The 13,230-nt window shown below is 44.6% G+C and overlaps 1 protein-coding gene across 8 annotated transcripts in view; it reads right to left on the reverse strand.

Annotated features, from left to right (window-relative positions):
* Nucleotides 1-469: 469 nt before the first annotated feature.
* FBXO38 (F-box protein 38) overlaps nt 470-13,230 on the reverse strand; it is a 50,283-nt gene continuing 37,522 nt past the window's right edge. For all 8 annotated transcript variants that reach the window (XM_006138096.5, XM_006138094.5, XM_006138092.5 and 5 more), the window contains 4 exons: nt 11,333-11,478; nt 10,545-10,648; nt 3,639-3,752; nt 470-1,119 (listed from right to left, as the gene is read on the reverse strand). In XM_006138096.5, the coding sequence (XP_006138158.2) occupies nt 941-1,119; nt 3,639-3,752; nt 10,545-10,648; nt 11,333-11,478 (543 nt within the window). In that variant the 3' untranslated portion in view covers nt 470-940. The remainder of the gene's footprint in view (nt 1,120-3,638; nt 3,753-10,544; nt 10,649-11,332; nt 11,479-13,230) is intronic.

The raw sequence follows: 13,230 nt of genomic DNA on the forward strand, positions 1-13,230 counted from the left end.
AAAGATGCAGCTGAAGGGCAAGCATGAAGCAGCCAGAGGGCTGATTGGTTCAACGTGATTCAAAATGGACTTCTGGTTCCATAATTTAAGACATTTTAGACCTCTACTTTCAGTCATTTGCTCTGCCTTCTGGAATTACAAACATTGAAATCCATAATCAGATGTCATATACAGCTTTATATTTAAAGCAAGTGGACCCAATGTTTAATAAAGATTTATTTACATATTCCAAGAGGTACCACACACATTATTGAATGAGGAAATAAATATGCTAGAAAATGTTTTGGAATTCCACTCAATACATGAAATTTGGTTCACAAGGGTTTTTTGTTTTTGTTTTTAAAGAAAATAATTACACTTTTGTATGGATCAGTGATATGGATGCTACCTATCTGCTTTTGCCCTTCTTTGCAACAACTTTAAGTTAGTTCCTCTCCAAGCTCCCAAAAATGCACAACAAAGGCAAAGATTGTGTTCAACAGATTTACTCAGACTGGACTCTTATATGCTTAAGAAGAAAAAGGCACAGATTAAGAGAGACTCCAATGACTCTTCTGAATACAGCAAATAGGGTTGTTTGTAACAAACAAAAAAAATTACTGCTATGAATCGTATGGGCTAAGAAATTCAAACTTTTTCACCTTGTCCCAATTGTTTGCCTTCATTAAAATGGAATTTAAATTAAATTGTATAAACATATGAAATAAAGTCTTAGCTTTAGGAATATTTTTGTTTCCTCTATGTACAAACCGTAGTATACAATTTTTATATTTCATTATACATTTACTACATATTCTATAACAAACTGAGTCAGGCCAACTGTGAAGTATACAATTTCCAAGACACCTTATGCAAAGGCAGTTGGAATGGATCCCTCAGCTTTCATTGCTGGCAGTGCCAACTGGAAGTTAGGAAGGGCAGGGGTCAGTGAGTGTTCTAATCAAATGTAATCATCCTCTACTGGTTCGCCATTGACATCACAATAATGAATGAAGATAGCCACCACACGCTGGAAAACACCTTTTTTCATCTGGCGCAGTTCTGAGATCTCCTCGCCTATTGTTTCCATGCATATGTCTGCAGACAGCTGTCCTTTCCTCCGGGGAGCATAGATGGTTGCTATGACAGGTATAGCAAAAATGAGATAAAAATTAAATGCTTTTCTATGAAGAAAGTCACAAATTGAGAAAACTGTTTTTAGAACTAGGGATGAGCATGTAAAGAAACTTTCCTAAAGAGCTGACAATGTTTCTTTGGGCATGAAAGTCTAAGAGCTATTGGTCAGGCAGAAGAAGAAGGAAGTGGGCCTGAGGTATTTTCTTTTTGATTAAATCCCCACCAATGACTCAATTGTTTTAAGACTGAACGTTTGTACCAGAACGTTTGTACCTGTTTAGTACTACTGTGGTTAAATTCTGGCTTCGCCTAGAGTACTGGACTAGGGTTCAGGAGACATCTGCCACCTGGACAAGTCGCATACCTTCTCTGTGCCTGAGTTTCTCTGAGGGGATGGAGAAGTAAAATGAAATAATACTGACCATCTTTTGCTCAGCTTTTAATTAGCAGTAGGATGTAATAGTGTAGTTGATTAACTGATAAGCAAAAGTTTCTAGGTTAATGCTATAAACTACATGACTTCTCCACCTCCAACCCCCCCGGAAAAAAGTTTTAGTGGGCTGGCCAGCAGCCTGGTTCAGTCTTGGCTCGCAACCAGTCTGGGACCTATCCCTGCTGCAGCCCTACATTGAAATGTATTAGGAGCCAGCTGGGCAAGTGGCCCAGCTCAGTTCTGGTTCATGCTGAGTCCAGGAGCTTAGACCCTGCCCAGACAGGGATTGCTGCCACCCCACACTGCTGTCTCTGTATCAGCTGGTCTGCGAGGGGAGCTGGTTTTTAAACTGGGTCTCCTCATGGACCAGGTCCCCCTAGCATCCTGTGCTGCTGCCTCTGATACAGAAGCAGCAGGATGGAGTGGCAGGGTGCTCCTCAGGAGTGGGGCCAGAGCGCACTCGCTGCTCCCCCTGTCCCCGGGGACTATAAAATAGTCAATTAACTGCTATGAATTCATGAGGTTAATCGATTATTCAATTCACTGACATTTAATATTCCTAATTAGTAGATCTGGAAGTGCACTATAAAAGCTAGGCATTGTTCACAATTTACCTTAATCCACCTAGATGTTCTAGGTTATGGTATAAAATCATATAATGTGAACTGTCTAGACAAACAGGCTTGCATTAAGGATGAAGTTACAGCCTTAAGCTTGAATTTTTTTGTAGATTTAGAACCAGACCTCAAAAGGTGTCTTCTCATTGTTCAATTAAAACCAATACAATACAATCTACTTTGATGCAGATTATTAAGATTCATCAGGCAAATCAGTTTTGCCAATGATATGTATCCTCGGGACCTGACTGGTCCTAGATGAGGGATTTTGACGGACCAGGGGAAGTCATTTTTTGCCCCCCCCCCCGGCCTCCGGTGCAGCCCCTCTCTAGGGCTTCCTTGTTTCCCCAGGGCAACCCAGCCCCCCCACCCCAGCTGAGTATTGGACTTCTCAGTTCCCGCCCCCTTCAGCTGCGCAATAGCTTCCAGACTTCCAGCTCCCCCCAGTAGCATAGCTAAGCTGCAAACTGGGCTCCTGCCCCGCTCCCGCCCTACAGCATGCCAGGCTCCTGCCTCCCACCTCCCCCTGCAACATGCTGGACCACAGATATTGCTGGACCAGAGAGACCAGGTTTACAGAGGTGTAACCTGTACAAAGTACCTGTCTGTCAAAAAAAGTCAAGTCATTTCACGACACGAGTTTTACAGATCCCTTAACATGCATTCCACACAACAAGGTGATCTTTTCCTTTTTCTTCCTACTCTGTGCATGTTATGAAGTAAAGGTTACTTTTCTACAAGTCACTCTGGCTGTGTCTAGACTATACCTCTCTGTCGACAGAGAGATGTAGATGAGGCACATCAAAATTGCTAATGAAGCAGGGATTTAAATATCCTGCACTTCATTAGCATAAACACTGCCGCAGTTTTTTCTAAATGGAGCTTTTCCGGAAAAAAACAAAACAAAACAAAAACCCAGCAATCTAGACGCGGGTGTGTTGAAAATAAACCTTTTTCTGACAGATCCTGTATTCCTCAAAAAACGAGGTTTACAGGATCTGTTGAAAAAGGGTTTTTGACAGATCCGCATCTAGACTGCCGGTTTTTCGAAAAAGCTCCGTTTCAAAAAAACAGCAGCCATGTTTATGCTAATGAAGCGCAGGATATTTAAATCCCTGCTTCATTAGCAATTTCGACGTGCTTGATTTGCATCCCTCTGTCGACAGAGTGATGCAGTCTAGACGTAGCCTCTGCTTTGTTAAACTGTCTTCATTATAGTTGGATTAGTCCTCTTAACTGATGACAAACTCATTTCTAGACTGAGAACTACATTTTGTTCCTTTATCACTATCGGGGAGCATAAAAGGGGCAGTACTAGCTGTCAGGAAATCCCATTGTTGGGAGGGGTTCAAGAGGTTGCAGAGGTACAGAAACAGCTCTATGACCACTACCTTTTGCAACTTTAGGAAAATATTTGTTAAAGAAAGAAACAGAATGAGTCTAAGTAGCATGTTAAGGCAGCAATTACTAACTTCTCTCATCATCCTCAAAATCGTATCTGGCATAGCTGTTTGGCTCTGCTGTTCGGAGCGACCTCAGCCAGGGGAAATCTGTAATCATAGAGTAAGGGGCTCCATCCACAATGCCTACAAGAGACAAAGACAAGGAAATGTTAGTGAGATTATATTGATGGGTTGTCTTTTTATTCCCAGTGCTTCTCTCTCACCGGGAAGAACCCAATGTTTTAGATAGATATACTATGCTAGTACAAGCAAAGAACTTCCCCAACCCTGGTATGCTCCATTCAATACCTGTCCAAGCCAGAAAAGGAGGTTACTTACCTTTCTGTAACTGACGTTCTTCGAGATGGGCGTCCCTGGGGGTGCTCCACATGAGGTGTTGAGTGCCCCAGCGCTTCCCGACGGATTTTTCTCTCAGCAATGTATCGGGAGCCGCACATGCGTGGCGCGCGAGCCTCCCTCAGTACTATCATGCATGCACTGCCCCCCTCCCTTCAGTTCCTTCTCTATCCGGAACCCGGCAAATAACGTATTATAGATGTTATCATAAGGGCATTCCGAAGTAGAGGGGAGGAAGGGAGGGTAGTGGAGCACTCCCAGGGACGCCCATCTCGAAGAACATCAGTTACAGGAAGGTGAGTAACCTCCTTTTCTTCGTCGAGAAGCATCCCTGGGGGTGTTCCACATGAGGTGACTTCAAGCAATATTTTCTTATGGAGGCAGGGACTTCGGATCAGGTAAGTATGCCGTTTGTAGTACAGCTTCTGCTAGTTTGGTATGCTGGAGGGGTCCTGAGGTGAGTGCATAATGTTTTGCAAAGGTGTTTTCTGATGACCACGTGGCTTCTGCGCATGTCATGTAGTGGGATTTTCCTCAGGTAAACCACGGATGCAGCAACTGCCCTTGTGGAGTGTGCCCGAATTGGAAATGGTGGAGGTAGGTCATTTAGGGAAGGACAGGTAGCAATGCAATCTGAGATCCTATGTGACAACCTCTGTAATGAAATTTGTTTTCCCTTGCTATGATCTGCGATGGAGACGAAAAGACGAGGAGAGGATCTGAAAGATTTTGTTCTGTCGATGTAGAAGGAGAGAGCCCTTCTGACATCTAAGGTGTGCATCTGAGCTTCAAAAGCATTAGCGTGGGGTTTTGGAAAGAATACTGATACCACCTCTGGGTATAGAGCCTGAAGACCTTTCAAAAATTGCTTAGTTACTGGGTATGCGAAGACTGTGGTGTCTTCCACTGTTGAGTGAAAGGTTGCAATGGCTGCTAGGTAGACCCTGATTGAGCTGAGGGAGAGATGTGATGTCTGAGGTGTAACATGTATTCCAGTATATCAGGAAGTGGAGCATCTTGAGGTGGTATGTTACGAGAGGTTGCCCAGAGAACAAATCGAGTCCATTTGCTCATGTGTTTTTCTTGTTGCAGGTGCTCTGCTCTGTAAGAGGACATTACATACTTGTTGAGAGCACTGCAGTTCTATGCCCGTGAACCATCTAGGTACCACGCCTTGAGATGTAGTGAACGAAACTGTGGGTGAGTATACATGATCCCTGGCTGATAAAGAATGTTGGGATCTTTCGGAAGCATGATTGGTTGATGTATTGCTAGCCTGAGCAGAAGGGGAAACCAGGGCTGTCGGGGCCAGCAGGGTACAATGAGGATAACTTTGGCTTTGTCGTTCAGAATCTTTACGAGGACTCTGTTGAGGAGAAGAAACGGGGGAAAAGCGTAATGTAGGAGTGCATTCCAAGTTATAACTAGAGCATCTCCGGAGGACTCTTTCCCCATGCCAGCCCTGGAGCAATAACGTTGACATTTTTTGTTTACTGAAGTGGCAAATAGATTTATATCTGGGAAACCCCATCGGTTGAATATGTTGCCGAGGAGTGTATAGTCGAGTTCCCATTCATGCTCTTGTGGCAGAGCTCTGCTGAGGGCATCTGCCATTGAATTAAGGGCCCCAGGAAGATGGCAAGAGGATATGTGAATGTCTCTGGCTAGACACAAATTCCAAAGTGCTATAGCTTCCAGGCATAGTGTGAGAGATCGGGCACCGTCTTGCCTGTTTTATAGAACATGCATGCAGTGTTGTCTGTATCCCCGTGACATTGGGTAACAGTTGTTGGCATGCCAGGCGAACTGCCCTGAGTTCGAGGGCATTGATGTGGAGCATGCGGTCTGTTGGAGACCATAGGCCGTGTGCTGTGCGGCCTTCTGTATGGGCACCCCAACCCATAAGGGATGTGCCTGTAGTGACAATTACAGAGGGTTCCAGGGTTCAAAAGGGAATGCCTATGCATAGGTTGCATGATTTTGTCCACCAGTGTAGGGATGCTTTCACTGGTGTGGTAGTGTAATCATTTTGTTCATATGATGGACATGCGGCTTGTACTTGCATCAAAGCCAACCCTGGAGTCATCTCATAAAGAGACGTGCATTTGGGGCCACAGGATAGCATGATGCCATATGACATAATAGTTGAAGGCAGTCGTGAACCCTTACTACTGGCATATCTTGAAGGGATTTTGCCAGTTGACTGATGCGAGTGAATCTGTCTCGGTAAAGAGGCTCTGGCTGTGATCAAATTGAGTTGAGCTCTGATGAATTGGATTGTTTGGGTTGGCATGAGTGTTGATTTGCCGTAATTTATTAGGAAGCCTAATGAGCGAAGGCAGGTTATCACAGTAATGGTATCTTGGTAACAGTCTTGACTTGTCCCTGCTTTGATAAGGCAATCATCTAAGTATGGGTAAATTGTGATTCCTTGCTTTCTGAGGTGAGCCGCAACAGCCGCTAGCATCTTTATGAGTACCCTTGGTGCAGTGCAGAGTCCAAAGGGCAGTACCATGTACTGGTAATGTTGGAGACCTAAAGTAAAATGGAGAAAACGTCTATGAGAGTGGCAAATGTATACATGAAAATATGCATCCCGCAGGTCAAGAGAAGAAAACCAGTCACCAGGCTCCAGAGCTGGGATAATAATATTTAGAGTGACCATTTTGAATTTTTGTTTCCTTATGTATTTATTTAGTAACCGAAGATCAAGGATCGGTCTCCAACCACCTGTCTTCATTTCTACAAGAAAATAATGTGAGTAGAATCTGGTTCCGTGCAACTCTTGGGGTACTGGTTCTATGGCTCCTAATTCAAGAAAGTGGTCAACTTCTTGTTGTAATATGATTTCATGAGAGTGTGGAGAAATCCCTGTAATATTATCACTCTCATATAACTTTGTATTAAGATCTTGTCCTTTTAGATATATCTTTAAGTGTTCGTACAGAATCTCTGTAACATTTCTCCTATAACTTTGTATTAAGAGAAACTTTCCTTGTAAGAAAAAAAATGTCTTTTGAGCTCTCCTCTTTCCTTGACTGTCCTGTTGAAATGAATGAGGTGTGAATGGAGAATGAAAGGTGAGCACCTCCAGCAGCAGTTGCAAGGGTGGAGAAAGTCTGGGAGCCAGATCCAAGACAATACCTGTAAAGTGAGCTCATTAAGAGGACTGGACAGACAGACCCCTTGGGAGTCAAGCAGCAAGTGCTTGCCCTTGGAAGAACTCTCTTTGAAGCAGCATTAAGAAAGGCAAGGTGATGACTAATTGGCTGCATAAGAGGGATAAATAGGAGGCATCTTGCAGAGGGACCCCGGGTTTTCGTCTTGTCAACATGGGAGCATCGATCTGGATCGGCAGAAGCCTGGCTCCACCCCTTCCCCATCTAACTCATCTGGCCAGTAAGGGGGAGCAACTTTTGGTAACAAGAAGATGGAGTGTACTGTGTGTGTATGAGAGTGCATGAGTCTAATGTATCATATGCATATGATAAATATTGATTGATCTATGTATGTTCAATAAATGTGGCGTGTTGCCTTATCCCCCTGAAAAAGATCCCAGGTGCTTCTTTTAAGCACAACAAGAGGGGTCCCTGAAGAGGGACGGGGTGAGAGGTTGGGGAGGGGGAGGAAAGAGAAAAGGGATGGTATAACCTAGGGAGATAGCTTGAGTTACCCACTTATCAGTGGTAATAGATACCCAATTTGAACGGAAAGATAATAAGCGAAAAAGGAAAGGTTTAGAATGAATCTCAAGCTCTGATGCATGTGATTTAGTTTTACTTCTCTCAAGCACTGTTTCAAATTTGCTTTGCTGGGTTGGGATGAACGGTTGGGGTTATTAGTCTGAGGGCGACGCCTGTGCTCACTGCTGCGACCCCTTTGTTGGTATGGGGCCTAGTCTTGCCTCTGGTACTGGTAGGTGAATTGTGGGTACCTAAGTCTCTGATATGGTTGGTACCTCTGTCTGTCTCGTCATAGGGGTTTGGATACCGAGTGACTGCAATACGGCTCTGGACTCTTTCATCGATTGGAGTAGTTCGTTGGTCTGCAGAAAACAGTTTTTCTCCATCGAAGGGAAGGTCTTCTACCGATGACTGCACTTGGCGGGGGAAAGCGGAGAAGTTGAACCATGAAGCTCGTCTCATAGTGACTGCTGTTGCAGTAGTCCTTGTAGCTGTGTCTGCTGCATCAAGTGCAGCTTGCAGGGCTATCCGTGATATTATCTGGCCTTCTGAAACAAGAGCCTGAAACTGTGCCTTTTTACTGTTAGGGATATCTTCAATAAAAGTATTGAATTTTGTATAATTATTGAAGTTGTATTTACTTAATAAAGCAGCATAGTTCGCCACTCTCATCTGAAGAGTGGCTGAGGCATAAACCGTCTTTCCAAACATATCCAGGAGTTTATTGTCCTTTTCGGATGGGGTGGAACAATTATGTTGTTTGTTCCTCTACTGTGCAGCACCTACTATGAGGGAGTTGGGTGGGGGGGTGAGAAAAAAGGAATTGAGAACCGTTCAGGGGGGACATAATATTTTCAGTCAGTTTTCCTGCATGTCAGGGGGATAGATGCAGGTGTTTGCCATAGTGTTTTAGGGGGCTCCAGGATGGCTGGATTAATAGGGAGTGCCATCTTTGTTGCTGTACTGGGCTGAAGGATGTTAGTGAGTTCATGCTGAGAAAGCTGAACTTCTTCCATACATATATTTAAATCGATAGCAACTCTTTTAAATAATTATTGAAAAGAGGAGAGATAGTCGGAGTGACAGGTGGTAACAATGCCTGTTCCATGGTAGAGGTTGCGTTTGAATGTAATAGAGATGTAGAAGCCGACATAGGAGAGCAATGGCTTTCATTGTCAGTTCCCCTCATAGAGGTATGGGGTGACAGGTTTAAGGGAGAGCAGGGCTTTGCTATATGCTTGGTCTTACATGGTTTCTTTTTATATTGTTGAGGTGGTTGATTGAACATTTCCCACTGTGGGGGGCAAAGCATAGGCCCTGGCATCCAAAAATAAGAAGCCCAGGGAGCCATTTGTGCTCTAAAAAAGTCCTGTTGTTGCTGATAAGCAGACCATATAGAGCCCTCCATATACGACTGAGGTGAAAAAGCAGGTAAGCACTCTTCCTCGTCCTCAGAGAGGGCAGAGGAGAAGTCAGAATAATCAGAAAATGGAGACTGAGGATGTATGTTATCAGTTAAATTATGCGACTGTGAAGTGGGGGAAATTGCCAGGTCTTTCTGACTAATGAGGGGAGTATACAGCTCTGTTAATGGTAAACAATTTGCCCCCCCCCAGCTCTCCTCTGAGGTGTTGCCCTTGGTAACGGGAGAGGGGGGCCAGCACCCAGCAGTTGGTCTGTGAGGGGATTCCTCAATGCTGTGCTAGGAGCAGGAAGAGCTCCTATAGCTGGTGAGAGGGCAAGCATTGCCGTGTCAGACAGCCTGACAGGCACGGGGAGACCTGTTGCCTCAGTAAGGGCAGCCTTTTTTACATTTTTATTGCCCTTTTTGCACTCAGCATGCCGCTTTCTGGGCTACTGGTTCAGAGAGCTCACCCCTGTCTTTGATGGCTTAGGGGACGTTTGCCTCATAGGTGTATTGCTCAGACCCGAGCCCGGGTCAGTGCTATTGTGTCTGTCCTTGTCACAATAGGACATTTTAATTCGTAGCTCTCTGTCTTTATGTGCTTTCAGCTTAGCACAGTGGGAGACAGGCATTGAGTTCTTGCAGAGCCCCATCCCAAAAACAAGCAAACAATAACCAGCATGTATTCAAAAGACTGACATTTAAGCAACTGAATAAAGTCCATTTGTAAATACAGCATGGTCCCAAAGGCGGAGGTCTGGTTGCCGGAACTGTCTTTACAGGTTTACCCACATTGTGGGCTTGGCAGACAGTAATCTTTGGCTACTTGGGAGAATTTGGGAGCAAACCAATTTTGTTTTAAGGTTGCTACCATCCCCCCTTCGCCAACGTGCGACAATCCATGGAGCACAGAGGCAAGGTGAGCTTGTGATTGGACCTTGCTGGTGTTGCCTGTCTCTTTGCAGTCAGACAACGAACCGAGCCATCTGGGTTCGAGTCCGCGACAGAAGTCTTTGTAGAGCAGGAGAGTTCCATCTGAAGCCGGGGGCGGAAAGGAACTGAAGGGAGGGGGGCTGTGCATGCGTGATAGTACTTAGGAAGGCTCACGCGCGCCGCGCATACACAGCCTCCGATACATTGCTGAGAGAAAAATCCGTCAGGAAGCGTTGGGACGCTCAACACCTTATGTGGGGCACCCCCAGGGACGCTTCTCAACAAAGAACTCTGTGTCATCTCCTAAGATAATAATCCATTTCTACATTAGAATTTCAACTACTTCCCACCTAAGTATTCAACTCCACATCAACTGCTGCAGTGCTTGAGGGCAGCAAGACAAGGGTCAGTCTCAGTTTATGGTGTGCAGGTGACCTCCAATACTCAGTCAGAAGAGACATTTAGCCCAGCTATTATCCCTCTCCCCAGCAGCTTTGTGAGAAAACACCAAAATTCGCTTTTGCAACAGATGAGCCTCTAATCCTCCATAATACTCACCTTCTAGAGTATAAATATCCCGCCCCCAAGGGTACTTTGTGTATTTCTTCAGGTCTTCATCAGTTCGTGTGGCTTCAGGGAAGAATTCATATTTAATAAGTTCTCTGGAGATAAGAAAGAAGAAAGTTCAGGTGGCAGTAACAGGAAATGTTAGAAAAAGGGACAGGAATCACATTGGAAATCCTGAAATAACATGACCTTTGATTTAATAGGGCTGAACCTATAAAAACTCACGGTGAAGATATGCAATCCCTTTGCTCTTGAGTGCAACTACATGTGACGTAGGGGGTTAGACAAAAGACAATATCTATGTGTGCTGCATGTAAGACGCCACCTGTTTTAGTGAATTATCCCTTAGAGTTGATAAATTCTCTTTTTATTCTTGCCAAGGAAATGTTAAAAGAAAGGTAACCTGATCTGAAACGGTGGGCAGGTGTTGTTATGTCTAATGTCCTGTTGCTGGCAGCCTTACAGTATTGCAGTGGTGTTGAAAACTGCACATTATTTCTATTCCACCCACCTAAACAACATTTCTTTTAAATAGCCTCAGTCAGTCCCTCCCACCCCCAGCATTCTATAGGTCCAAAACATTATAGTTTGCAATTGTATTAATGCAGTATTTGATAGGGGCACAGAATATAATTCCCCCCCCCCGCTCTTCAATTACACAATAGGGAGCTCACATGCCAGGGCACCCCTTTATCATTTATCACTATGATGTGCTAAATCTGTATTAGCCTATTGGCTCAGCACATTCTTCACACATCCACTGAAAGATGGGTACTCACTGGTTAATGTTTGCTATTGTGTCCATCCAGCTGCGAATGCGCACCTTGTTGCGGACGTTAGGAGGATTGCTGAATTCATGAATTATGCAAATGTGGTATGGGTAAGGACCACTAAATATCTTTTGTTCTAGAGTTAATGTGTCGACCTGTGGAAAAAGTCAGATAGGAACTTACAACCATAAGGTGATTTTAGAGTCAGCAGCATATATCTAACCAATATTCCCCACTTTAGGGGAAAGCAAAGTATAGGGAGAAAAAACAGGAATGTTAGCAAAGAGTTAACATTTTACGGAAGACCCACTATATAACTTGCATAGTACAACTCTGCTAGTGCACCTTATTGGGGATGTTAAATTTTGATTAATCAGCTAATTGAGTAGACGACGGAATTTCCATTGGCTAACTGATTAGTCAATAAAGGGGGCGCTATCTATCTTGCTGCGACTCTGCCTTTGAAATATATAAGAGCTGCATCCGGCTTTTGTACATTTCAAAGGGAGAGGCGCAGCAGTTGGGACCAGAGCAAGCGGGGGCTGTTTCAGTCCCTGCTCGCACCATTTCCCCTGCTGTGCCTCTGCCTCCCTTGCCCCACAGTGGAGATGATGTTGGGAGGAACTGGCTTTTAAGCTGGCACCTGCTTACCCACCCTGGATGCCTGATACCTCAGAGGCAGCAAAGGGGGGGGAGGAACTAATCTGGTAGTGACTCGACTACCCAATAAGCCTAGATTTATCGGGTAGCCAACTAGACGCTTACATCCCTACACTTTACACTGCACTGTAGGACTGTAGGAAATAAATCAGTAAAATTGTCTGATTTTGTACCTGCAGATTACTAGTTTAGTTAACGTAGTGGCCAACGATGGCTTCATTCCTAAGAAAGTGACCCTGGCATAAGGTGTTTTAAACAACCCACAATGTTACCATTGCGCCCCGCTGCAACCAAGAACTGGATTGCAAACAGTGATCTAGTTTTTCAAAATATAGGTATCTGCACTAATCAATATACTGTACCATTATTCCTATACCATAGAGAAGAGGGAACATTATTGGACATTCAGAGACCTCCTGCTAAACAAGCAACGTGATTTCCTCAACTTATCAAAGAACTAATTCTGAGTTCTAGTCTTAGCGTTGCTATTTATTCACTCTATTATCTTGAGCAAGTCACTTAACTTCCCTGTGTCTGGTTTTCCCACATGGTACTACCACCACTTTAACTACCCTCACAATACTGGCAGATCGATTAAAGTTTGCTTTGATGATATAAAACAGTATATAAATGCTAAGTGGAAATACTGAACTTGACATAGTAGTCACCAAACTATTCCAGACACATATGGCCGATGGTATACTTCCCGCCATGAATAAAAACAACTATGCAACTATATAAATAGTAGTCTCTGAGGAGTAGCCATGTTAGTCTGTAAATGAAAAAAATTAAAAAAGAACGTATGGCCCTGCAGCACCTTAGAGACTAACAAAAAATGTAGATACTGCCTGGATCTCTCTGGTCTGGCACCCTTGGGACCTGACAGTCCTGAACAAGGAAATTTGCTGGACCAGGGGAGGTCATCTGATACTGGCCCCCCAACCTGCCTCCCCTCCCCGCAGCCAGCCCTAGCAGCCTGGAGTACTGCATTTCCAGACCTCCCAGGGCTGCTGCTTCCCTGGCTCTGCTACTGGGGCTGCCACAGGCCTGGCTCTGCTACCGGGGCTCCAGCCCTGGTCCCAGCCCCAGCACTTCTGGGCTCCGAGCCACCTGCCCTCTTGCTACTGGGGCTCCCAGCCAGGACTCCCTGGTCCAGGAACATCTGAGGTCCTGCCGGACCATGGTTGTTGCGGGATAAGGGGGCCCTAGTATTTGGAGGTCCAACATGTAATATTATGAGCTTTTAT

Source organism: Pelodiscus sinensis, chromosome 16, assembly GCF_052426305.1.
Source record: "Pelodiscus sinensis isolate ZL-2025 chromosome 16, ASM5242630v1, whole genome shotgun sequence".
Classification (NCBI taxonomy): domain Eukaryota; kingdom Metazoa; phylum Chordata; order Testudines; family Trionychidae; genus Pelodiscus; species Pelodiscus sinensis.